Here is a 27,356-nt window from a genome sequence, read left to right as displayed (position 1 = left end):
TCGAACAAAGTTTGAATGACACGCAGTTTGTTCAAATAAATTTGAATATGCAAAGAAAGTGGCAGCCCTGCTGAGTACCACTTGACTAACTTAAGAAGAGTGATGTGATCAGCATGGTGCTGAAGCTCTTGAGTAGCTGGTAGGCATTCGACAGCACTGGAGAGCGCTAAGAATAGCACTCACTTGTCTCTCTGCCATTGTCCGGCTAGTGTCTGTAGGCTGGTGAGCGTGGGGCTGCTCTGTTTCAGCAGCACTGCCTTAGACCTAAAGAGTGTCAAAGAGAAAAGAAGCGAGTGCCCTCCGGGTGCACCAGAGCAGCCTGGCCTTGGATATATTTGGCCCTGTCAGTTTGCATACAGATCTGCAATAGTCTGCAATTATGGCGTTTCCTGTTTGAACACAGGATATGGAAGTGCAGTGGACCTTGGCCATAGATGCTCTCAGAGAGCATGCCAGCCAGTAGCCAGGCCCTCTGAAGGAGATGCATCATTTTCATGGATCTAAAATTACACAGTGCACCAAGTTACTTTCAGAGTGCTGGTGGGAAACAGCTAGCGCTTGCATACTGGATCTAATGTGAAGTACTTTCTGTTAAGATCTATAGGCTCTTATTTATAGGATACATCTTAGACATGCAGGGCAAATCACACTGAGTTTAAAAATGGCTTTTCAGTTGGGATAATTGAGCTATGAATTATACTCTGGTTGTTTGTTGCTCTTTTATTATCCATGTTTATTGATCTATTCTGACCAGACTCCATTAAGCTGTATTCAGTCAGGGAAGCAGTGACTAGTGGAGCTATGACCACACTGGACCTCCAGCTACAGCCCCTCCTATCCTCATACAAAGCCCTGGAAAATATGCTTCAGCTACTTCCTCCTTCTTGCTCACCTCCCTGCCCATTTCAACTTCCTGTTCTCTGAGCTGGTCGGAAGTGAGATCCTTTTAATGGAGTCTTCAGCAGGGCGCCTTATTCTCCTTCAGTTACACTATCAAGATGTTGTCAATTCAAACCAAGTCAATATTCAGCACCAATTCATAACTGTACTTATACAATATTATTTAGAGAGACCCACATTCCTTCATATTGTAGAAACCTTGGACCGATCCCAGCTCGTTGAAGGGCAGCAGTCTGCCTCGACTGGTAGGGTTTCATCGAAAGGCAGAGGAGGAGAAAGGACATAGTGGTAATAAGACTAATGAGACTAGAAATAACAATTGTAGTAATGGGTGTTGAGCAGGCTCCACGTGGCAGTAGGTATCCTGCAGATCAGTTACACATCCAGATTCTTCAGCTCCAGAGAACCTTCAGAAATGGAGAGAAATGAGAAAGTACAAACCATGGGAAAGAGAAGAAGCCAAGTTAGCAATATGCATTAATGGGATATAAATATGTATAGATTGCGAGGCAGAGGAGGAGGAAGGCCCCCGTCAATCTAGACCTATGGCAGCAGGACTATGGGATGGTTCAGGCAAGTCTGAGCCAGCCTTAATTATAAGGCCCTATTGGCAAACCTGCATGAAAGTCAACAGGCTCACTCATGGTTTCAGTCTGTGTGCCTGGATTTTTATGTTTTTTGTTTTATGTTCCTTGTATGCACCTATACCAAGGCAAATTCCAGGTAGGTGTAAACCTACTTGGCAATAAATACTTCTGATTCTGGATGCAATTTAGTACGTGAGTTATACCAGGTTGAATTGATTTGACCACACCCGCAAACATTTGTTAGGCACTCATGGAAAACAATATACATGATGCCTCCAATCAAACATGTGCTCAGGGTCATCTAAACATCGAATGTACCAAGATGGAGAAGCTTGGGTGAAAGATGTAGGATGGAGTCAAATATATTTATAGCAATGTTTGATTCACTCCAGAGTTCATGTTATTATGAGTATGTGTTATTTAAATACATTGAAAAAAAAGTCCAACATTTAGTAGTACACACACAACACAAGAAGCATACAGTCAGGACATCAGTGTTTTAGTGACCATAAACAATCCAGATTCATGGGCCAACATCGATTAATAACTAAATAAATTTGATTATCAGTTTGTGTGTGAAGAGTGACAGAGACGCACACACACACACACACACACACACACACACACACACACACACACACACACACACACACACACACACACACACACACACACACACACACACACAATCATGTAAATCTTAACCATCCAATCCTGTTTTCTGAGCTGGTTTCATATATCCTGTGCTAAATGTTTGATATATTTTGTATTGTACAATGAAATATCCTTAAATGAATCAAAATTGAATCAAATCGGAAATCGCATCTAGATCTTGTGAATCTGAATCAAATCATTTTGGGAAATCAGTGGCGATACCCAGCCTCAGTTCAGAAATCACCAATGTATATGTGAACTGTCAAGAAAAGAAATAATGGGTAATTTTATGCGATGAGCAGTGAAAAATTGTAGGAATACCTAAAGTATGTGCTGGTGCACCTAAATGAAAGGGCGCAATAGTGTGACCAATATAAAAAGTTAGTCTAGAGCCCTGTTTAAGCTGTGGGACCATGTTTCAAGCTATCGGCGTGGAGCTCGCCAAACAGAAAAATAAAGATTTGGATGGCAATGGTGTGATTGCTCGCAGACAGCTATCGCAATTTATTAATGGGAAATATTCACACATCCACATCCAAGGTGTGTTGTAAAGTGTCTCTTGAGAAAAGGTCTGATCTGAGCAAGAGCAATGTGATACAGAAACGTTATTTCCCAAGACTTAAGCAATCACACAGGAGTTCTTAGGGCACTATAGCATTTAGGAGACACAAAAAGGCCACATACATATTCAGTTACCATCTGCAGGAAGAGACAATAGATACACAGATGAAGGTTAATGTAGGCAAGCATGGAGAGACACACCCGCAAAGGCACACACTTTCCACCACACACATGTTGACACACCAAACTACACGTAAAAAGTGAAAGATGTACACTCTCATCTTTATGTCTCCCTCCTCTTCCTTTCTCTTCCTCTACATCTTGATCTCCTTCTGTCTCCTTGTCACTGGAAACAAGGTCACATCTAAAACACGAGTAATTGGCTGCAGTAATGAGATGCTCAACAGACTCTGCTTTTAACAGAGGGAAGCCTTCTGCTAATTTACTGTTGCGTTATTTCAGTGACTATATTATCCCTAAAAAGCACAATTAAAAAGTTAGAAAGCCAACTTTTAACTAGCCATGCATATTTTATTAGCAGCTTTGTTTTTCTTTTTGAAAGAATGAATTTGAAAGGAAGATGCACGTGTGTTTCCATGTGTAATTCTCTTCTTAAAACCTTTTATTGTGAAAGGTTTTACAAATGATTGACATTGGCTCTTATTTACACTGATTATTTCTATATATTTATTTATAAGATTTGTTTTTGTCACACAAAATGTTCAATTGTTATGAGAAGTTCAATATGAATACAGTTTATTATCACATCACACTATTATGTACAGTGCATGCATGTTTTATTTATATAGAGGAAGTGTATATACGTTTAATATACTGTAAAGTGGTTTCTAATGTTCATTCTACTGCCTGTGTAGGAGGAAATGTTCAGTTCAGTTGTGTAGCTCTGACTTGCTTTCTGTTCATTTGTACTTTGTCTATATTAGTAGCTTTACACGTTTTAATGTAAATGAAATCCACTGTTGTCTTGGGTCCTGTGTTTCTCAAACAACAGCTCTGTTCTTGCATACATATTTTGCAAAGACATATCTGTTATGTATTTGTTTAAGATTATAACGTACATTCCTCTAGATTAACATATTATTGGTGGTATTTCTAATGCCTTACATCTTTTTATTTACAGCTCTGATGGTACTAGTTGAACAGTGACCGCTTCCTGCCTGAGGAAACCTGCTGCCGAACTCCCTTCATCATGTCTGGGATTCACGTAAGTGCATATTTTAGTGTCATGCATCTCATGTAAATGCAATTTTAATAAGTCTGAATATTAGTATCCTCTAACGCCAGCAGTCCAGTTATATTGTTGTTTAATATGGGAAGTCAGTTCCCTTGCTAAATAGTGAGCTGCACTCTTGCCCAGCTCAGTTTTGGTGGTTTCACATTTCCAGTTTGACTCAGTGGTTTGACTTATGCCTCAGAGTAGGATTACTGTCTCTCCTGTATCCTCTGCCTTCACATCCTCTGCCTGATCCAGGGTGTTTTTTCATCTGTCACACCACAGCACTTCACTACAGTGGAATTTAGAAATTTAGAATTTAGAAAGAGGCTGTGATCACACTGAATTCTTTGAATCTGTTTCAGTGTTGACTGCGATTCAAGCAAGGAATTTATTCTTCTCGTTTGTTGCATTTTGCCTGATTTTTATCTGTAAATCTAAGCTACAAGTAACATTTTACATTTTGATTGAGCAGGATGTTTGAGACTCAAGACTCTAACATAAAACCCTGTGGCTTGTTGCAGCATAAATCTATTGTCGATTTAGTGTGGTTCTGGTCACCCATTGATAGCAGTGTGGTTCTAAAATTAAACAATGGGTTTCTGTGACAATGTCATAAGGCCATTGGTCCTTTCAACCCAGGATTTTAAGGGGCAGCAGTGTAATCTATTGGTAGTGTTACCAACTTACAACTAAAAGGTTAAAGATGGAGTAATAGCCTATATGCACCCATCAGCAGACTGCCTAACTGTCACGAATCACACTCCAGAGGTGAACTAGAGTTGGATGATGGCTTACATGCTCCTGTCAAAAATAATGAAGTCAGAGGTTGTCCACCTATGTGCATGTCATTGTCCAATACTTGTGCATTTCTGAACATCCTCAGAGATGTTCATATCAGAAGGGTTTTCAGACAGCCAAAAGATGTATGTGTCTTTGAGCAGGAACAACTACAAATCTCATTTGTTACTAAATAAACCTTTGTTGGGGTAGTTTTCCATTATATTTGCAATCACCAATAATCACCTCTGACTCTCGTGTAAATCATCTGATATGGTGATTAAATTACCTTTGAATCACATGTTTAAAACTTAGTTTATTACATGTTAATAGTTCAATATGGATATTAATATATTGTTATAACTAGATGAGGTCCAGTAAAACAGAGATGCATTTAATTACTCAAAGTTATACACTATAACCGAGTTTCAAGAGGCATCAAATAAAGCACAAGAATCAATGTTAAGACAGTTGGTCCTCTTTGCCTTTGCAGGTCAGTGCAGTGCTCCTCAATGTTGCTCCAACATTTATACAACCACAGTTTGGGTGTATTAATGAAGGGCTTTAAAGTGGGTGGGGTTAGCATGCACAAGTCTCTGAGATGTACTATTACCTAGAATTTGTGCCACACTGAAAAATATATTTGAGATATTCCTTGTGCTTTTTTTAGAATAATAAACAAAGTGGTGGAACATGTGTGAAATTTATAAAAGTTCACACATGTTCCACCACTTTCTTATTTGTTAATTGATTTGTAGTTTTATGTAGATAAAACTACATAAAACACACAGCTCCTTGTCCTGAACTAAGTTACATCTCTGTGATTAAATGCTGGTTCCTCCTTTTCTCTGTGTGATGCAGGCACCATGGTCGACTGGCGCAGAGTGTGTAGCCAAATACAACTTCCAGACTGCCAACGAACAGGACCTGCCCTTCTGTAAAGGAGACGTACTGACCATCATCGGAGTCACCAGGGTAAGGAAGCCAGTGGCTGAGTGCACACTTGTAAATTATGGACATTATGCTAGATAAACACACCAAACTGTTATCCTGCTCAATGTTCTGAATTTGGCTGTAGTGTAAATGCTAATATGTGACCCCTGTCATAATTTTAATGTTGATATTCATGTCTTTGGTATTTCAACATTTCACCTCTGAGGCCGTTCACAATGAAAGTGAGATGCTAAAAGACAAAAGAAAGAAAAGCTCACCCCCTCATGTTAGGATTCAAATAGATAAATATCACGACATGCTGCAAACAATCAAATAGAGCACAGTACAAAACAAAGAAGCGCTTCATGATAAAGTATGTAAGCGAGATGTAAGTCCATCAAACAGCTCTGTAGCACCAGTCAGTATGCTTCTCTTTTAGCTGGAGGCCCTCTCTGGCTCCCATCGGTGCTTTAGATAATACAGCAGAGCTCACTGTTTGCAGTAGCTTATTCCCACTCATATCTGATTGAACCAGTGGTGTTGAAGTGGACTGCAGCATCCATTCTGCACTGTGTTCTGTAGGTTTCTCCAGAATGACTCTGATTTATGCAGAGATGACAGCATATCGTGTGTTTGACTGTTTCAGGATCCAAACTGGTACAGAGCGAGGAACACGGTGGGCAGAGAGGGCACCATCCCAGCCAACTATGTCCAGAAAAGGGAAGGAGTCAAGCTAGGAGGCAAACTCAGTCTTATGCCGTAAGTACCAGAGGGGTAACAGGGGAGGCTCAAACATTATGTTCAAAGTTTTGTGTATATCACCGTCATAGTGTTTATGTAAAACTGAGAAATGTTCTGACATTGCTTAAGTCCATGTAATGTTCTATATACTGTAAGTCCTGACTAAATACATTAGAAGAGTAAATAAAGGTGTAATACGTAATGTCTTTGATGAAAACGTATTTAGAGAGAACATTGTATGAACATGATGACACTTAAGTGAAGTGCATTACAGAACGTGACAGTATGCAGCAGTAATAGAAATATTAACTGTAGATATAGTCATGTGTCTCTGTTCACTTCCACATGTGCTCTCCATCCCTCTGAACAAGATGATGTGCCACCACTTCACTTACATCTGATTCAGAAGCTTCAAAAGAAGGAAATTCCATCTCTTCACATCTTTTGGTTTTTACTGCGTCGCCTCCTCTTGTCAGTGTGTTGCTGCCACAAAGGCCAGGACCAGCTGCGCACTACCTTTTGAATCAGGCATTTTGAAAGTGCTGCTATTTCAGAAAATGGAAAATGTAAGCATATGCAAATGAACAGAGACAGGAAAGCTGAGGCTTCTCCAGGGTTTAAATTTGACAGATTAGTAGAAAGTTTTTAACTTTGGTGGTAAGTGTCAGATGATGCGAAGTTAGAGGATGGTCACTGTTAGGTGGCGCACGGCGAGATACAGTGTGACTGAATGGAACTGGATTCATTAACCTGAGCTCGATTTACACATTTATTCCAGTTTTTCATTGTTTATTGTGTTGTGTTTTTCCAGCCAGTTTTTGACTTTGACAACATTATGGGATGTGCTGTATCTGTCTAACATTTAAATACAATGAGGCGCTGATGGATCAATTCTGCTACAGATACGTCTGGCGTCCACACTACTCCGGAGTTTTAGAGCTGCTAAAAGAGATGGGCTAGGGTTAGGGTGAACTAAAACGCTGCTGGCCCCGTTTTAGTATTGAAAACTCCAGGGCTGCGTTTTAGTCCGGACAACCTCTTGCTGATTGGGTCTTTTTTGGTCATGTCGAAGCCTTCGCTGATTCGTCAGATTCCTATCACATGACCAAAACATTAGCATTGGCCTCGGCTACCAGTTTAGAACGCGACATGGATAATCAATTACAAGCGCTGCTGACCATGTGGGTCTTGCTAACAGATGTTGTGCAGTTCAATTCTGCATGTTACAACTTACATACATAGAAGACATGGCACGTGCATGCTCAGCATACGTGTTCATGTGATATAGTTTTCAGGCTTGTTAATATGTTATTAAATGGTCATTTGGACATAGTGTATGTATGAAATCCCTGAACAGTCATCATAGGAAACGTTTTCCCATGAATGAATAGTGATAAGTATGACAGTCTAACTGACAATGACACTGTTAATGGAGCTCACAGTAGTTGGTGGTATGACATACTGTATTAATATCTTGTCAGCAGGAAATGTTTAAGTGGACCTTTGACCCTCTTTGTCTCGCTTCATCACCTGCTGCTCAAAGCTTTAAGTCTCTTTCCCTCTACCGTTCACCCGACCTCTCCACACCATGTGTCACACGCTTTCTATAACAGTATGAATTACTCAGGTCCATTGCTAGCTTCAACTTTGCCATAGCACCGATTAAAAATACTTCGTTTTAACTGACATCAACAGTTGATATACTTCAGAAATGTTTTTTAGCACCTGCTTACTTCTGTCATGAATTTTACTTTTGATTTCACTTTTAAGGAATGAATAAACACTATGTTATATCCTATAACACAAGATTCTTTTGCTGATCTCCTGGCCCTCAAAATGCTAAAGCCGCCATCACAAGTTGTATCTGTGGAGGAATGAGCTGTAACCCTCAGTGACTTGTTGACTTTGTTATGAATGACTAACAGATGTTTCAGAGACCTCTCCCTCTCCTCTGGTTTACATGAGAGTTCAGTCGTGGTCCTCTGTCCCCATGGTCCCTCTGACTGACTGATCCTGACCACTAGATACAAACATCACCGCCCTCATTGGCAGATAACAGCCTGCTCTCTCTGCCGCCCCCCTGTGGCAGACATCTTCATCAGATTACAGCACCACCCTCGAGAGCTGGGGTGTTGAACCCTGCTGTCCTTCTTCCTCGTTCACTGTTGTCTCCACCAAGTTGTTGACCACATCCCTCCCCCTCTCTCTTCTTTAAGACTGTCATTTACACAAAATACTGCACTTAATTTCTATGGACTGAACAACCAGTGTGTCAACCAAGAGAGGAATGCATCTCTCTGGCCATCCACGCTTGGCGCCTGCTCTCGGATTAGTGGGAGTTAAGGAGCTGCTGTCCATTGGAGAAGCAGCCCGCACTGATCTAATCAACTCAACCCATATTAAGCTGCTTTTCCACAAGGGCTGTGCTGTCTGAGGATGAAGAGGAGGGGGAGGAGTTGGAGGACGGAGTGACGGAGGCTGCCACGGGAAAATGAGCTAAATCAATTATGGCTGTTGATTACCACCCATGCACCAGCCAAGATGGATAGAGAGCCCCTGTGGGCTGCTACTGTTTGTAGCTAATACTGCCTTTCACACAAGGAGTGACATGAATCAATGGGATATGGTGCAGTGTTTTGTGATTGAGGTTGCTTGGATGTTAAAGCTCACAGGTCCACAGAGGTAGAAGAGAAGTGATATCACAATTCTGAATCATGAGAAAGAGGACTCATAATTGTACACTCTATTTTATAGTAAGAGGCTACATTACTTTTAAACTGTTTCATATTACTGGTAACAATTAATGTGCTGTTTTTTAGTTTTTTTTTTAAAGACACTGAAAAATATTTGTTGGCATAGAAGAGATTGGTGTAAACCATGGAGCAGGAGATGACCGTATAATCCATCCATTAGTGGTCTATAGATGTAACCACCAGGCCATATGGTGAGGGTGAAGCAGGGTTAGACAGTGAGCTTCTAAATCAGGAGGCAGGAGCTTTTATAGTTCTCAGTTAAGAGCAGCAGAACTATTAAAACCAGCATTAATGTGTTTCATCAAAGAACAGTCATGTAATTCCGTTTACAGCTCAGATTTAAGTGTGCTGTATCTTTTTCAATGGTGAGCTCATCTGTTGATCTCCCTGACCGCAGTCAGTGGGTGACTTGGTTCTGTCCTGCACTCCACCTTGTCTGAGCACTGGTTGCATTTTCCTGTTATTGCAGAGTGCCTGTGTGTCAGTTTCCGACTCTGACCCCAGGCTTTGTGTGTGTGTGTGTGTGTGTGTGTGTGTGTGTGTGTGTGTGTGTGTGTGTGTGTGTGTGTGTGTGTGTGTGTGTGTGTGTGTGTGTGTGTGTGTGTGTGTGTGTGTGTGTGTGTGTGTGTGTGTGTGTGTGTGTGTTTTTGGAGCACCATGCTTCCTGTTGTTTGGGTTCAGGTACTTTCTCGGTGACTCCTCAAGACGAGACTGCCCAAAGCCCTGCTCCGCTTCAGTTGAGCAGACTGGAAATGCCTCCCCCACCTTCCTATTACCACCCCGCTGTTGATTTTTTACTTCTCATTTCAGAGCAGGCTGCATGTCTCTAATATGTGGAAGTGGATCCATTTGTGGGGTTGAAGTTGCAAATGAGATTCAGGAGAAGAAAAGGATGTGTGATCCGCTGCAGGAGCTGTTGAAGGATGTTGAATAATCTGATGCTGTTATCACCGACACAAAAGAAATGAGAAAGTTCAGTCTCCACAAGAACAAGAAAAGGCATATGTGAAATTTCCATACATGGATCAAACTTGTCTCCTGATGCACACCACCAATGTAGCATTAACTTTTATGTGCAGTTTGTTTTTGTATCTAACACCAACTCATCACCTGTTTTGGCTCTCTGTCCTCTTCTTTCCTCACTCCCTTTTGTCCTGTCCCTCTCTGCCTGCCTCTCTTCTGTCCCTGTAGCTGGTTTCATGGGAAGATAACTCGGGAGCAGGCCGAGCGGCTCCTCTACCCTCCAGAGACGGGCTTGTACTTGGTGAGGGAGAGTACCAACTACCCCGGCGATTACACCCTGTGCGTCAGCTGTGATGGCAAGGTGGAGCACTACCGCATCATCTACCACAACGGCAAGCTCACCATCGACGAGGAGGAGTACTTTGAGAACCTCATGCAGCTGGTGGAGGTGAGGGACGGTACCGAGCATAGCTGCCATTCAAGTTCCTGTTCTCTATTCTTTACATCAGGGGTATTCAATTAAAATTTAAAGAGGTCCAGTTAGAGAAAATTTCTTGAAGCAAAGGTCCGGAAGATCATAATGTCTAACTATTTAGTGTGATATATATTTAAGTAGCCTAGTAGTTCTATCAACATCTGCATGTACTAAATACCTGACTGTCAAATCAAATGAATTCAGTACGATTCAAAAACTTTTTGACAATATTTATTGTCACGTAACATAGAACTGAACATATATGTATGATTGCAGATATGTATAATGTTCTCTCATTAACTAAATAAAAGTAGGGCTGCATTTCAAAATAAGAGAAAATAAATAAAATGTGAAAATTGTGCATGTTCAAATAAAGGGCTTAACTTCAGAAAAATAAAATAAAGGGAGCAAAAGCTTGAATTTCCCTTTTTCTGTTTCACATCTTGACTCAAAAGTTTAACTAATTTTACAGATAATAAATCTCAACACATCTCAACAATTGAACAGTTTTAGAATCACTTTCTTCCCCTCTTATATCCCACTCCCCCACTTTGTTCGTCTGTTTCTCTCCCTTTCTCCGTCTCACTCCTGTTTCTCTCCCTTTCTCCGTCTCACTCCTGTTTCTCTCCCTTTCTCCGTCTCACTCCTCTGTTTCTCTCCCTTTCTCCGTCTCACTCCTGTTTCTCCACTTTCTCCCTCTCACTCCTGTTTCTCCACTTTCTCCGTCTCACTCCTGTTTCTCTCCCTTTCTCCGTCTCACTCCTGTTTCTCTCCCTTTCTCCGTCTCACTCCTCTGTTTCTCTCCCTTTCTCCGTCTCACTCCTGTTTCTCCACTTTCTCCGTCTCACTCCTGTTTCTCCACTTTCTCCCTCTCACTCCTGTTTCTCCACTTTCTCCGTCTCACTCCTGTTTCTCTCCCTTTCTCCGTCTCACTCCTGTTTCTCTCCCTTTCTCCGTCTCACTCCTGTTTCTCTCCCTTTCTCCGGCTCACTCCTGTTTCTCTCCCTTTCTCCGGCTCACTCCTCTGTTTCTCTCCCTTTCTCCGTCTCACTCCTGTTTCTCTCCCTTTCTCCGTCTCACTCCTGTTTCTCTCCCTTTCTCCGTCTCACTCCTGTTTCTCTCCCTTTCTCCGGCTCACTCCTCTGTTTCTCTCCCTTTCTCCGTCTCACTCCTGTTTCTCTCCCTTTCTCCGGCTCACTCCTGTTTCTCTCCCTTTCTCCGGCTCACTCCTCTGCTTCTCTCCCTTTCTCCATCTCACTCCTGTTTCTCTCCCTTTCTCCGTCTCACTCCTCTGTTTCTCTCCCTTTCTCCGTCTCACTCCTGTTTCTCTCCCTTTCTCCGTCTCACTCCTCTGTATCTCTCCTTTTGTTTTCTCTACCTGTATCTCTATCTGTCTTTTTCTTTCTACCGTCTTTTGATGTGTAACTTGCCTCTAACTCTCTCATCTGTCTGCACTGTAGAGTCGCAATGTTTACCGCCTGGAATGCACAGACTTGATTGGCTGAGTAGTATCACGTGGGATGGCTTAACTCGCATGCAATTGGTCTGTGCGTTTCTCATCCGCTAAACCACTACCGTAAAGACTACAAAAGCTGCGCTGATTACAAATAGAAGCGCCCCGTCAGGTTTTAAATCATAATCTTCTGTTTTGGCTGTAGGTCCGGGTCCGTACGGGACGGCTTCTGGGTCCGGACCCGGACCGCGGTCCGCCTGTTAGTGACCTCTGCTTTACATTATAATATTGATACGGATAATAACCCTGTTTTTTTACCGTGGCAGCTGAAAAGGGTGATCAGCTGTTATTATCAGTGCCAAATAAGATAAGGTCATCCTTTATTGATTTCCCTTGGGAAAAATTGCGGTTTTACAGCAACCCAAGTATAGAACTAGAATGGCACTCAGAAGACTTCATACCTCTGCCAAGGCCCAACAGTCCCTTTATGAAAACACATTTAAATTCCCCAGATCCAGATTTTAATTTAGATCTGCACCAAATCTCCCCTAAACATGCCTGATTTTTTTTCGTCAACAACTATGAATTATTCTCTAAGAAATCTGTGAAAATGTTCATTCATACATCTCACAATGTTAAAGAAAGTGAAAAATTATTCTTGGATCCGTCAGCGATCTACAGTGTGTAAATGTAAATATGTACTACTACTACTACTACCACTACTAATAATAATAATAAGAAGAAGAGTTGATCAGCATGTTCAGCTGAACCTCAGAGTCAGTAGGAAGAGCTGTTTGTAAGAAAATAAAACCTTTGGCCAGTGACATTTAGTCCACCGTCAGTGAGATGTATAGTGACGTTTTCAGGCTGACACTGGGAGAGATGTCACAAGAACCAATACTTCGGTACCAAGTCGATGACAAAATAAAAAAAAACATCACTGTACTCTTTTAAAAAACAATATATATTACCGGAGGAACCGAATAATACCGCCCCGCTGTATAGGATGGTTGCCGCCACTGCTTCGGCATCAGGGCAGGCGCACATTGCAAGTCCGGGGTCCTTGTACCCTCCTGGCTCCCCCGCTAACCTGCGCTCACTTTGCACTTTGTTGGTCGAGACTGTCACTGTTTAGAGGTTATTGGGACCAGTGCGGTGGTTAGGGGTTGCACTCAAGTGTGTGTGTGTGCGCCTGTACTTATACCTTTGTGAGGACCATTTTAAGAGGTCCCTCACTTTTTTAATGGGCTGTTTGAGGGTAAAGACTTGGTTTGAGGGTTAGAATTAGGTTTGGGTTCGTGTTAGCGATGGGCATTTGGTTTGGATGGTTGAGGTAAGGGGCTAGGGAATGTTTTATGTCAATGAGCGTCCTCACAAAGATAGAAGTACAAACATACACATTTTATACACAACAAACATTTAAGATATTGGGTATCCATATCGACTACTAACTGGTATCGTGACATACCTAGACCCTGGTCATACATTCTGTCCTAAAACTGCAGCTGTGGCAGGAAATGTGGCTTTTCCACCAACTTTATTTCACATCAGAGTTTATATAGGGCTGAAATGGTTTAGCAGAAAACAACTGGCAACTATATGTATCTGTCATTTCTTTAATTAATTTTTCAATTTAGCAAAAATACTAGATACACTCTCAAATGTTACGATATTTGCTTTGTTTTAAGTGATAGTACACTGAATATAACTGTTTATTGGACAAAACAGTGTTGCATTTTTCATTATTTCAATATTCTATAGATCAAATGATAAACCAAGAAAATACAGTGTAACAAATTACAATTCAAACAGACTAGTAGTAAAAACCCATTCCAATGTGAATGTGATTTTTCTGACTTTGTTGCAGGTCAACTGTTTATGTATTGTTTCCATTTATTCATCAACCCACTTATCCATCACCAGGTTACTGAAGCCTGGGTTCACACATCTAAGTTACCACTCCGTTATCAGGCTCTTATATCAATGCTTTTTATTCACACAAATACTGTTAATAACCGTCAGTCTATTTTAATCTTGATTAACTAAATACTGTAGCTCATTAGGATCCATCTTCCAATTATTTTATTATTTTATTTACAAGTATTAAATGTCATTTCTGCGATTTAATTGTGCTGCAGCATGCTTACATAACTCCATGAACACAAACACATTCAGCATCCCCCGGTGAGTTTCCCAAAAAACTAAATCAAGTACATTCTTCACCAAGCCGTCTGATCCTCGAACTCCCTGCCTGTTATCTGAAGGCCGCTTCACAGAGTGTGGACAGGGGAAGACACGATAGCAGAGGGAAGAAGAAGAGGGGGGGTGGGGGGCTGGGGTGCTCATCCTCTCAGATAAAGAGACGGGCTGGATTGGCAGCTATCACACTTTTAATTGGACCTCATCTCTTTGCCTCGTGGGGCGTTGGAAGTGGACGACAGGAAAGTGCCAACTGGCACCGAGAGCATCTACATCCCCGGTGCATTCTTGTTATCTTCAGCCACCCACTATCTCTGTCTCTCTATCCCTCTCTCTCTCTCTCTCTCTCTCGTTCACACCCTCGAGGCATGGATCTGCCTCCACTTCCTCTCTCCACCTCCGTCCATAGCTCGCCCTCTCTCTCTCTTTTTTCCTCGTGGATACCTTGCATATTGCTTCTTCTCCTCCTCTCTTTGTTATCCATTTCAACCTCTTACTTTGCTTCCCTTTCTGTGTGTCTCTCTCTTTCCGTCTTCCCTCTTCTCCTCCATATGCATTCCCCCGTGTCCCCACTCTCTGTCTGTCTCTCTCTCCCTCCGTCTCTCTCTCTCTCTCTATAATAGCCTATGAGAGGAGGATTCCTCACATTCTTGTGTGTTTTCCGTCTCGCTCTCTCTTCCACCGCTTGTGCAGCAGCTTCACATATACCTTCATATAGACACACACAATATGCATATATGTAGACTCACAGACCCAGGCCCCCTTTGTCTGTCACATGTGTGCAGTGAAACAAAGATGGCTCCATGTGGTATTTAGAGGGTGTAACAGCCATGTGAATGTGTTGTCAGCTACAATGCCTGTTTTGTATTTTTACTCAGTGATTACAGCTTTCTATGTTAATTACATACAGCAAGATCCTGATTCATCTATTTCCACTGTCTCCTAAAAATATCGATTTACGTGCATTAAATGGTCAGCATCCTCCAAGGTGTTCATATATGATGATATCAAAACCTTGCAGGTTTAATAACAAATGATCTTTCGTTTCAACACTGACACAAGCTGACATTTCTTTTGTTTATTGGTTGTTATTCTACATTTGTGGCTTCATTTATCAGCTGCTGTGCTCAATAACGTAGAAGAAGCTGACCCCCGTCTTGCATTATGCTGCTCCCTGGTGGTTGTTATGGTAACCTACACTCTGGTCAATTTTACTATGGTTTAGTTGATGAGAGAGAATTTGTTATTATTATTATTTAGTCAGAGGTTTGATGCCCTATTCTGATACAATATTTGTCTCATACATTTTTTTATATTTTGATTTATTTCCATGTACGAGAATGTCACTGACACAAGACATCTGCCTGATAGTTGCTGAGATCTAATCTGGTTTTATAATGAGCACATATCAACTAGGTCTTATTTGGTTCCTTGTGATTCTGGGGGTGAAAGGTCAAACGCATTGCCCTCTCCCACACCCACACACTCGTCCTCTGCTGCCGGTTCCCACAGTAAATGCTCACCAGCTCCACACCTCCCAGCAGGGGAGTTACTCCACAAGCTTTTCTTCAGATGCTATAAGTCTAGGATGACATAATGACATTAATACTGTTCGTCTCGAGCAGAAGTTAGCTTCATATGTTTGATCCTGTCTCCACTACTGCTGTATGATTGTGCTGCAGGTGCCTGCATTTAATCTCTTCATGGTTAGTTTTCATTCACACTTTGAGGGTAGAAATATTTGAACAGTTATTCCACTCCATGTTGAGATATATTCGTCATGTTCGCAAACTGTGACCTTATGATAAGATCACAAAGACTGGATAAGTTTGCTAGAGACCGGTTTCTTAAATTAAAGGCCTTACAATGTGTTAAAAGTTAAATTCCATTAAAAAAAATCAGTTTTCCTAGTTCAGTCCATCATTCCAAACCTCAAGGATATTTCATTTACAATTTTTTTTCTTTGCAGGAACATATATTGGAATAAATATGACTTATGCACTTGCTGTACAGATGCTTTTTTTAAAAAAAAAATATTCATTTTGGTTTTCACCACATGACGGTAAAGCAAAGCCTTGCTCCTCCTCCTGTTTCCCTCGCATCTCTTGTATGGAAATGAGGCAGGGATTCTGTTTTCCCTCAGGACGACCCTACATCCCTTTTAACATTGATGCGTTTTGATAAAAGTTAAACCTGCTGTGCTTCATCTCTTTGTCGGAAGCAAGCACCACTGATATCTCGTACATATTAAACAGAGGAACCTCCTCACATCAAACTCCCAGCACAGTCTGAGGCTTCTTTTCATCTCTACCTTCATGTTCTGCTGTCGCATGCGGCTGAAAACAGCAGCCACGGTTTTGTTTTATATTTCAAAAGCTTGTGTACGGACGCACCAATCAGAATTAATTTATGAATGTCAGTCCTGATCACTCATCACAGTCTAAAGATGGTAGAGGGAACTACTTCATATTTCAGACTTTTATGCCTAAGATTCTTTTAAAGGGGACATAGCATGCCCATTTTACCACAAGTTGATATGGTTCCTTGGGGTCTTAATGAAATGTCTGTAACATACTTTGGTCAAAATACCACAAGGATCATTTAAAACAGCACCCTTTTTACCCTGTATAAAACAGCCCTCCACAGAGTGACCTGTTTTGAGTGCGTGTTCCTTTAAATGCTAATGAGCCAGCTCCCCCCTCCCCCCTCTCCCCCATGATTTTAAACGATATAAATTACATATTTTATATGATATAAATTATCAAATATGCATCCCATATTTTGTATTCCCCTTCTGTTGTCCTGGAGTTTTAATTTTCCCAATCACATAATTAAATGTCCCCCTCTGCCCATCCACTACAAGCACACAAGCAGAGAGAAAGAGAGAGAAAGAGAGGGGTGGGGGGGCTATGAAGACCATCATTTACCCCCGAACCCCGACATTCAACGGGTACAACAACAAGCGGAGAAAGCAGAATCGCGGGCTGACCAGCGCGGAGAAATGCGCGTCCCAATGCGCGCTTGAGAATGGCGCGGCGCTTCCGCGTCCGGTGTAAACCCGGCGTAACGAGTGTGGGGGGATGAGGTGGGGGGTGGGCCAAGGCCATGTAGGGAGACTTCCAGTGTATTGTGACGACACAGTACACAGGAAGCTCATTCCAGTCACTCAAGCATGACGTTTCTGACTTAGAGGAACCATAACAAAACGCGCGAGTGTTTATTTTCCAGAGTTTTTGGGTTGGTAGACATGCCAGATACCCACATTAACCTGTAGAAGCACTAACAAAGTGGAAATTTCATGATCTGTCCCCTTTAAAATCAGACATTAACATTTTAATTCAGACTCTTAACAAAACTCAAATATGAATTGTCATTGTTTGCATTAAATATTTATGTTTGATCTTCTCTCCCTCTGTCTCCAGCATTACACCAAAGATGCTGATGGCCTTTGCACCAGGCTGATTAAACCCAAGTTGATGGAGGGAACCGTGGCAGCGCAGGACGAGTTCTCCAGGAGTAAGGACACACTGAGCTCATTACACTGCTCTACAGGGACACTGGCACACAGGGACATTACTGTGTGTGTGTATATAATGTCACGCTAACCTCTCAAACACGAAGAGGATTGTAGATGTGTACAAACACCCACAGTATACAGACTGTATACTGCATATCCTTCAAGTCTCTGCTATCATCCCAGTCCTAATAGCATTAATCAACAGAGGGTAATTAATCTTTGTGTCTGGGGACGTCTGCTGGGCTTCACCAGCTCTCAAGGTCAATCCAAGTCTTCATCCACCTCTGTCTCTTCATTTCTCCACATGTACCCGTCTGACCCGGTTAATTCCTTCCCCGAACAAATTAAATAAGATAAATGTTGCAATAAATCATTAAAACTTTTTCCCACATGAGAGATTCCTCATTCAAATTCTGGGACCTCTACTCTGACCAGAAGATGACTGTCAAACTAATATGTTTTACTACTTCTGATAACAATATAAATCATGAATTCAGCTTTTTGCAAAAAAGCCTGTCCCTGGATCACACAATACCTCTTTTACACCCAAATTATCTCTCGCCTCGCTGTCTTAACAAAACCACTTGTTCACCTGGGTGTCATGTTTCCATCACTGCGGCTCGGAGCCAGAGACGATTAAAATCTCTGTGCTGTGTCTACAGCAGAGTCATTTGACCTGGGTGTGAAAGCTGATTGTAGCCATTCCCGTTGCAGACAAAACCCATATGTTAGCTGGTGTTAATGTTTTTTTGACCAGTGAAAAAAGGGCCTTACGAGTTACAGGATGACAATGAACCAGACGATCTTATTTTTCGTCTGTGACTTGTGCTCACTGCGTCTTCTGTCTTCTCTTGACAGGCGGCTGGGCCTTGAACAGAAAGGAGCTGAAACTGATCCAGACCATCGGCAAAGGGGAGTTTGGAGGTGAGCAATTGAGCCTTTCAACGATCAATCACAGCATTTAATTTCATATACGGGAGCCTTAATAACACGGACCAAGGTCGTCTCAGACATTGTCCTGAAACTTACCCTGTTTGTGTCCTTCACAGATGTGATGGTGGGAGACTACAGAGGGACCAAGGTGGCAGTCAAGTGTATCAAAAATGATGCCACAGCGCAGGCTTTCATCGCTGAGGCGTCTGTCATGACGTAAGATCCTCCAGCTCTTCTGTCTTCGTCCTACACACTACCTATAATATACGTCTGTCCTCTTTCATATGTCTAAGCAATCTTACAATGGGCTCTTGCGGGTTAACCCTCTATATGTTTCTGTTTCTGTGTTTTTCCAGGCAACTGAGGCACAACAACCTGGTGCAGTTGTTAGGGGTAATTGTCGAGGAGAGGGGCAGTCTCTACATCGTCACAGAGTACATGGCAAGGGTCAGTCCCATTAAGTTTCAACCATTCCTTGAATTTCCCCCAACATTAACGCATCGTTATATTACAGAAAGTGGTGGAAAATAATTGATCCACATTCCACACGTTTATCAGGATCTACTCCAAAATTGGATGGTGTCTTTCTTGGATCACGCCCCACCACTTCACAAAATTGAATGGCAATTGGTTCAACAGTTTATGTGTAATCCTGTTAACTAACAAACAAATGCAGATGAAAACATAACCTCTTTGTACTGCTCTCTTACGGAGGCTTGAGTCTTCAAGCAGCAGTTTGGTTCTGATCCAGCCCTTAGCTGTGTGTCGTCCCCTGTTGTCTCTCCCCATTTCAAGCTTGCTGTCCATTTTCCTATCAATAAAATAAAGATGACAAATATCCATAGAATATATTTTAAGTGGCGTCAGGCTCAGGTCGCATCCAAACCCTTCAGTCAATATGTTTTTGGTCCAAACCCTGACCCGACCCGAGCCCGATGCAGTCAATATAAGCAGCGCTGACTTTGTGTCACCGTGTCCCTCATAGGTCATTGCTTGTTTATTGCTTGTAATAATAAAGTGTATTAAAGATAATGTAAAGTGTAAAGAATCAGCCCAACCAGGCCTAAACCTGAATATAATTTCAAAATTTGTTTCTGAACCCAACCTGCTTGAGTTTGTGAATTAAAAAACCTAATGTGGTCCCATGTAGCTGGGTTTGAGAACACATTCACACTTTGAGGCTCAGGGATTTGTTCTTTACTGCAGCCACACGTGGTTTAGTTGTGTCCTCCGCATGATGTGTTGATGATGTGAACTGTGTCACAGGGCAGCCTAGTGGACTACCTGCGCTCTCGAGGACGGACCGTGCTGGGCGGAGACTGCTTACTCAAGTTCTCACTGTGAGTCCTCTCTGTTTGTTTGTTCAAAAGACTTGAGTCAGCACAGATCAGGGTCTACAGCTTAACGGCTGCTCTTTAGCTGACAGGATTTCAAATGAATTTCAAAAGAACAGTGTCAATGCACTTGACTGGCAACATAAAAGACCCATTTGTTTACACAAGCAGCATCGTGCTGGGACAAATGGCTGCTTTATCTGCGAGTCAAGTGCCTTAAAGTGTTTTTTTATCTTTAATTTAACAGTCATGGAGCTCAGAGCTGTAGCCTCGCACAAGTTGAAACTATTATGACCATTACTCTCAGATCAGTAGGCGTAAAATCATGCATTCACAGGGAAGTTTCATGATTCATTTCAGCATGAGCCACAAAACCTGAGAATTAACATTTGAGAGAATCATGAAAGATTAAAAAAATAGATTTTAACTCAACGAATATGAAGCAAACAAAGAAGGTCCGAGTCTTTTTTTCCCCCTCCCATTGTAGCCACAGATACGTCCATGTAGATTAAGAAGCAGACATCGACCGATGGGCTGTCATCAGTTGTCTCACTCTTTATCTCTCCTGTCAGTGACGTGTGTGACGCAATGGAGTACCTGGAGGCCAACAACTTCGTCCACAGAGACCTGGCAGCTCGTAACGTGCTGGTGTCCGACGACAACATCGCCAAGGTCAGCGACTTCGGCCTCACCAAGGAGGCCTCCTCCATTCAGGACACTGCCAAGCTGCCTGTCAAGTGGACCTCCCCCGAAGCACTAAGAGAGAAGGTGAGAGGACGGAGGCTGGGCAAGTGTCACACTTATGTGTTCTTGCTTTTGTTGCATTTGTTTTCACCTATTTTAACTTGAGCACCAGGCAGGTGACAGAAATAAAGTGGTTTAATAAAGCATGTTTATTATGTTTAATTTACTTCAGATTAAGGTATTATGGTTTTTGATTTTTTTCTGTAAAGAGAGGCAGACTATCAGTGCATGACTCATACAACAGATTTTATGTTTTTGTTTGTACCAAAGAAGAAATTAAGTATGAAAGACTTGGCAAATGAAAACTCTCTTAAATCAGTCATATTTGCCAATAAAGGGAGGATCTCTTGGTATTAGTGGTTCTTTCATGAGGCTCACTATAAAATATATTTGACTGCTTTTAGCCAACAGTTTGCTCCTGGCACGTTCAGGTGGACTGAGCTGACTCTACTCTCTGTTGTGAAAGCAGTGGAACTCATTTGGAGATTACATCTTTACATATCTCCAGTAAAACCTCTGTCACTTTGCTCCGCCTCACTTTATTTGAATAGAATCTGGCACACATACTGTTCAGATGTTTTGGGCTTCAAACGAATGATTTCATTTGGGACATGAAATCTTTATTTTCTATACTTATGATCCATCTTCATTTACTCTGGTCCAGTAGCATCTATACTGATGCGCACACATCTGCAGAAAGAGTTACCTTTATATAGATACCAACATTATTCATATAGACCCTGTAGTTGCAGAGATATACTCATATATACTCATATATATATATTCATTTTGGGCATGTCTTTTTCGAGCAGGAGCCTGAGAACAGGCCTGATTTTTAGTGGTTCAACTAATCCTTTTTTTGTCCCACAGAGGTTTTCCACCAAGTCGGACGTGTGGAGTTACGGGATCCTACTTTGGGAGATCTACTCGTTTGGGCGCGTGCCTTACCCTAGAATTGTAAGTCAAATTGTAAATGCTCTGTATTTATATAGCGCTTTTCTAGTCTTGATGACCACTCAAAGCACTTTACAGGTACCTGAGCACCAGGTCTCTCTGGATCAGGCAGGCTTTAGGTGTACCAGCAGATGGCAGGCTTCATTTGCTGGGACCGTTTTTTACATTTTCTTATTAAATTTATTTTAGTAGAAGATGAATGAAATGAAGTCTCGTGCGTCAGAGATGACCTCAAAATAATTAGATTTCTGCCCTTTAACTGCTGGAGCTCACGATGAAAATGTGATGTGTTGTGTTCTGTAAATTATGAATTAAATTATTTCTCCATGCTTCACCACTTTATACATTGCCATTAGCATACTTATTATAACCTTTTGTTGAGTCATTCTTTTGCATCAGCGACCGAAACGCTCCCGCTGAGAATCTGACGTGTGCTTTCGCTCCGTCTCTGTGTCTCAGCCGCTGAAGGAGGTGGTGCCCCGGGTGGAGAAGGGCTACAAGATGGACGCCCCGGACGGCTGCCCGCCCGTCGTCTATGACCTGATGAAGCAGTGCTGGACCCTGGACGCCGTGGTGCGGCCCTCCTTCCGCATGCTGAGGGAGAAGCTGCAGCATATCAGAACCAAGGAGCTCTACCTGTGAAGAGGGGGCACGGGAGAGGGTGGGGTGGGGGAGAGAGGAGGGGGGTGGCGTGAGACGCAGCCGAGCGCAGCTGTAAAGTGGGAGGAGGGGGAGGAGGAGAAGAAGAGGGACCACAGCGCCTTCCTCCTGCCCGCCCAGCCTGTTGACCTGTGGGACTGCTGCACTGTGCCCCCTACCCTTCCTCGACCTCAGACTTCCACCAGCCTTCCTCCACACACGGACTGTTTCCTGTTTGTGTTGTATAGCTTTGGCCAGTTTCCTCTTCTCTGGATGGGCCAGCACTCTTCCCTCCTGCTTTACCTTCCACTTCACTCACTCTCTCTGTCTCCTCTCTCATGGTTTCTCCTCTTGAAGATCCCCCTTTCTTTATTGTTTCCTCCTCCTCTCCTGAACATGGCATTAACTGGAGGGGAGGCTGGCCTTTTCCTCCACGTTTGTCAGGTGCTCTCTCTTTTTCCCCTCATCCCTCCGTCATTCCTGGTTCTCCGTATCACCATGTGGCTCTGCATGCCATTTCAGCCCATCTCTCTTGTCATTCCATCCTTCCCTCAATCCCCCCCTCCCGTCGGTGTGGTGTCAGGTGTGGGGCCTTCGCTCTGTGCCAAAGTGCCTCCAGTCTACAGAGCTCCAGACTTCCCTCCAGCACTTCTTTCAATGGACTTTTTGTGGTTTGCTTTTTTTAATTACTTTTTTTAAGAGATCTTTTTTTATTGCTTTTTTTTTTTTCAGGGAGGTTATCAAACCATTTTTAGTGCTTTCTCCCCAACCTCCAACATGTCCCCATCAGACTGTATGCATTTTTTTTTTTTTTCAAATGTCCAAAAAGAGAGAGCGTGAACAGGAAGAGGGAGGATGTGGGGACCAGTATCATGTTTGTCCTCCGGTCGAGACAGTCCAGAGGAGCCGGCGGTGGGGCAGCAGGACATTACCAGGAGGAGAAGGGGGAAAGGCAGTTCTCAAACATGGTCAATTCATCATACGTGGGCTTGTTTTTATATCAAAATATATTTAAAGGATTAAAAAAAGAACAAGAAAAAACTGACTGGGGCAGAGAGTTAAAACGAGGAGGACTTTAAGAAGCCAGGAGTCTCTTGGCGTTAGGAATGTTAAGTGTCTCTGTGAATGCTGGGGTCAGGGTGGTGCATGCTGTGTGTGAGAGGCCTTGGGTTCAACTGTCAGTGCTTTCAATGTTAATTGTTTTATTATGCTATCATGATTATGAATAAATCATTCCATCTGAACTGTGTGTATGATTGTGTGTGTGGGTATGATTGTGTGTGTGTGTGTGTGTTCGCGCATGTGTGTATGCACATGCGTGTATTTGTACTGGGAGGATGATTTTGAGCATGTGGAGTGAGGACAGTGCTATGAGGGGCACTGGCACGTGGCAACTGTGAACAGTTTTCTGACCCTAACCCACCATAAAAGAAAATAAATTATAAATAAATAAGATAATTACATAAGAGAAGGTTCAAAAGACCACAGAGGGGGAAGCTGGAGTTTTCGTTCTAATAAAAGTTCTCCTGACCTCCAAGGCCTCTTCTGTGGCAGTTTAATTAAAAAGATGAGGCATTTATAATAAATACTAATGATAAATAATAGCAATTTTGAGATTTTGAAATCACTCTACGTACATGCACACCACTGAAAATGTATAAATCAAAAAAGGTCAGAAGATGGGTTGGGGTTAGGCATTGTGATGGTTAAAGGTCGGGCCAGGGAACACATTAGGCTAATGAAGGTCCGCTCTAAGATACAAGTACAAGACTCTGTGTTGTGAATACTGGTATGGTGGAACATGAAGGTTTTGTTTTTAGAAGATGTAGAAATCATCAGCAGCCGACTCGACAGTAGGACACTAAATATTTGGCTTAAATGAAAACACTTATGTTTCTATGTTTGATTTTACCGTACTCGCATTACTCCTCACATCCTCACTGCAGCTCGACAGCTGCCTGTCAGAGCCACAGGTTACTCAGCAGCTCCACTGGAGCAGCTCAACGTGTTCAAGAGCACCATGATATGATGGATGTTCACTTCCTTATCATCCATCATATCATGGGAACGGTTCCTTCATTCTCTCCCACCAGATGTTTCTGGTCCGTCCATGGTTTTAAAATAGAGACCATAATCCAACAGGTGACATTAATCTTGAATAGAATGGAGGAATGAAAGTTGTATGCCTCTGTGACAGCCAGTGGCTGAAGGCATCGTGTTTTTGGGTTGTCCGTCCCATTCTTACTGCTGGTTGCTGGTGGCATAGAACTGCAGGGAGGTAATTCTAGTTTATTTGTTTACTTAAATATTCAATGAAAATAGTTTTTTAGCCTCCTCTATGTTAGTATAAGTGTCTGTCCCTTCAGTGTTGTGAAAGATCATTGTAGAACACCACCAAACAACCGGATTTAACTATGTAACACACCATCATCTTGTGATGAGAGTCATGAACTGAGTGTGAACCGTTGATTTAAAGACGTGCGTCCTGCATCTGTCTCCTAATCTCTTCACAGACTATAAATAATCTGCTGTGATCATCTTTGGAGAACACGAGGGCTGTGAACAGGTGGGGAAGTGTCAGTGGAGCCTCATAGGCGTGAAGAGCTGTTTCAGTGTTATGTCTTTTTTTTTTAAATGTTCTCAGCACAGAGTTGGCTTCACCCCCCCACCCACCTTTGCTCTGGTAAAGTGTGTCCACTTTCCTCCCTGTGCAGTGACTTACAGGCTGAGAGGGAACCAGCTTCCCCTTAATGTCACTGAATCTGATCCCTGTGATTCAAATTAAACTCATTCTACTCTCCTCTGTTAGACTTTAGACAAACCCTGTCCTGTCTGTGTCTGCTGCCGCTGCAGCACCACAGTTGTGTGGGGCATAATCACATGAGATTCCTATGGATCTTAATGGCAGTGACAGGGCGGCAGCACTGGGCCTGGTTACATAAGCAAGGCAGTTTGTGCTCATGGCCAAGACTGTGCTGCTGTCAGGACCTATCATGCCAACGCCGATTTACCATCCCGCCATGGCTGCACGAGAGCGGCCTGCTGCAGAGAGACCACCACACACCGTTCACACACACACACACAGTTTGTCTCACTGGAAAAAAGTACAGCCCATTGGGTGTTCTGGGGAACATTTCTGGATGTCGCCTGGCGGCCAAATGACACCACTGGGAGGCAAGGTTCCCAGGGGAGCTTAAAAGGAGCTTTGAGTTTAGATGGAATTTAAATTGGAAAGTTTTTACTAGACATTAAAGTTGTGTCTGCATTCAGGGGCTGCATTCTTCAGAGGACATCCTTCCGAGGACGAGGTCTACTTAGCCCACGAAGACAGCCTCCTTAGTGGACCATATAGACAGCGAAAGCTGAACCAATTCAACGATCTGGTCTACAGAGGATTTGCGTGATCTGCGTCACCAGCTTGTCCTACCCATACTGCTGTTGCCTAGCAACAGAGCTGACGTCAGAAATGCTGAGAAAGTTGGAGAAGCCTTGGTTTTTGTAACATATTTACCATTAGCTGTTGGGTTGAGTTGAAGCGTGACATTCAAGCATTGGACATCTCACCACTTACCGGCGCCATTGCCTCTCTAAATACTGGTTTGTCACTGAAGTGCAATGGACCATGGGATAGGTTGGGCCGTGACGCGATCGGTCTTCAGATGCAGCCTTCGAAGGATCCATCCCCTGAAGTGTAACACAGCTTATATTTGGACATGGGGACTTTTGAAGGCAGAGGTCAAAGGTCGTGTCATCCAGTTTCTTGTACGAAGATGATGTCCAGTCAGAAACCTGTGATTCTCTCTCACCCCTGCAGCATCTGCCTCCACCTCACTACATTTCCCTCCTTTATTTTTCACATTTACAGAACAGTAAACCATTATAATGTTGTGAAATATGATGAATTATGATAGTACATTTCAAAATGTAAAGCCCAACTTGAGGCTTGTGGTGACAGGAGGGAGAGTTAATGCACAGCTCACACGTCTGGACGGCTCGCTCCTCCGCTCACACTTAACTAATCCTGACAACCACACAGCTCCACATTCTTAGCGGGAGGATTGATGTGTTAATCAGCTTTTGATGAGTTATGAATCTGTGCTACTGACGGCAGCCAGGCACGTATTAATGTGATTATGCCAACACAATATTTTTGGGGGGTAAGTCCGAGGAAGACGAAGGGCCCTGCACATTTTCATGGAGTTGACATGTTGCATTGTCCCCCTGCACATCAAGCCAGACCTGACAGATGTACATGTGTGACAGAATGAGGGTATTTCTTTTGTACCTTCGGCCCTGGCTTCGTGTGCTGTTGCTGGGTGATGTGATGGCTTATTTTCTCGACGCCACATGACTCATCATGGAAAAAGACACATCTGTGAGCTACGTCAGGCCCACGTCACCGAGAATTTACCTTAGTTTTATTTGAGGGACATTTTTTTCCCCCCAAGCATCGCAGCATCATCGCAGCACCACCATGCTTTATGTTCACACTGATGGAAACTCACCATTAAAACCAGTTACACTGCAGAAACTGGATCATACAATAAATGATCAAAAGTACCTCTCGTGCATAATAACACAAGTGAGTCATTTTGGCATTTGACATTTCTGACAAATATGTAAATCCATAAAACCAACTCCATGTTTCACACCCAACATGTTCACAAAAGATTTTAATGTTTTTCAATGGCAACGCAAGATTCACCCCTCAACAGCACGTGATTTAAAGGTTTGAATTGAAGTGGATATATTGGATGTTGAGGGAAGAGGTTGAGGTGAAGCTGTGTGTTGTAGGCTGGTCATGAAGGATGCAGAGGTGACCAGGCGGAGGGAGATTCAGGGCAGGGGGTGGGGGGGGGTCACGCCGGCAGCATCATTCCAGCCGAGCTGTTTCCCCCTATCGTCTCTGTATGCTAAGCTAAGCTAACTTGCTGCTGGTTGTAGTGTCACATGCAACAGCCTGCATATGCACCCTACAGACAGACAGGGAGAGCTGTATCAT

General features: G+C 42.7%; 1 protein-coding gene across 1 annotated transcript in view; it reads left to right on the top strand.

The window, feature by feature from the left end:
* Positions 1-23,598, top strand: part of LOC117755089 (tyrosine-protein kinase CSK) — a 45,221-nt gene extending 21,623 nt beyond the window's left edge. The window contains exons 2-13 of the mRNA XM_034574605.1: positions 3,844-3,927; positions 5,578-5,691; positions 6,296-6,408; positions 10,335-10,554; positions 17,656-17,749; positions 18,609-18,674; positions 18,800-18,899; positions 19,040-19,130; positions 19,950-20,023; positions 20,590-20,785; positions 21,632-21,718; positions 22,175-23,598. Coding sequence (XP_034430496.1) covers positions 3,913-3,927; positions 5,578-5,691; positions 6,296-6,408; positions 10,335-10,554; positions 17,656-17,749; positions 18,609-18,674; positions 18,800-18,899; positions 19,040-19,130; positions 19,950-20,023; positions 20,590-20,785; positions 21,632-21,718; positions 22,175-22,357 — 1,353 coding nt within the window. The 5' untranslated portion in view covers positions 3,844-3,912 and the 3' untranslated portion in view covers positions 22,358-23,598. The remainder of the gene's footprint in view (positions 1-3,843; positions 3,928-5,577; positions 5,692-6,295; positions 6,409-10,334; positions 10,555-17,655; positions 17,750-18,608; positions 18,675-18,799; positions 18,900-19,039; positions 19,131-19,949; positions 20,024-20,589; positions 20,786-21,631; positions 21,719-22,174) is intronic.
* The last annotated feature ends 3,758 nt before the right edge of the window (positions 23,599-27,356 follow it).

This window comes from Hippoglossus hippoglossus, chromosome 3, assembly GCF_009819705.1.
Source record: "Hippoglossus hippoglossus isolate fHipHip1 chromosome 3, fHipHip1.pri, whole genome shotgun sequence".
NCBI lineage: Eukaryota > Metazoa > Chordata > Actinopteri > Pleuronectiformes > Pleuronectidae > Hippoglossus > Hippoglossus hippoglossus.
The sequence above is the reverse complement of the archived record's forward strand: the minus strand, read 5'-3'. Positions and strand labels throughout refer to the sequence as shown.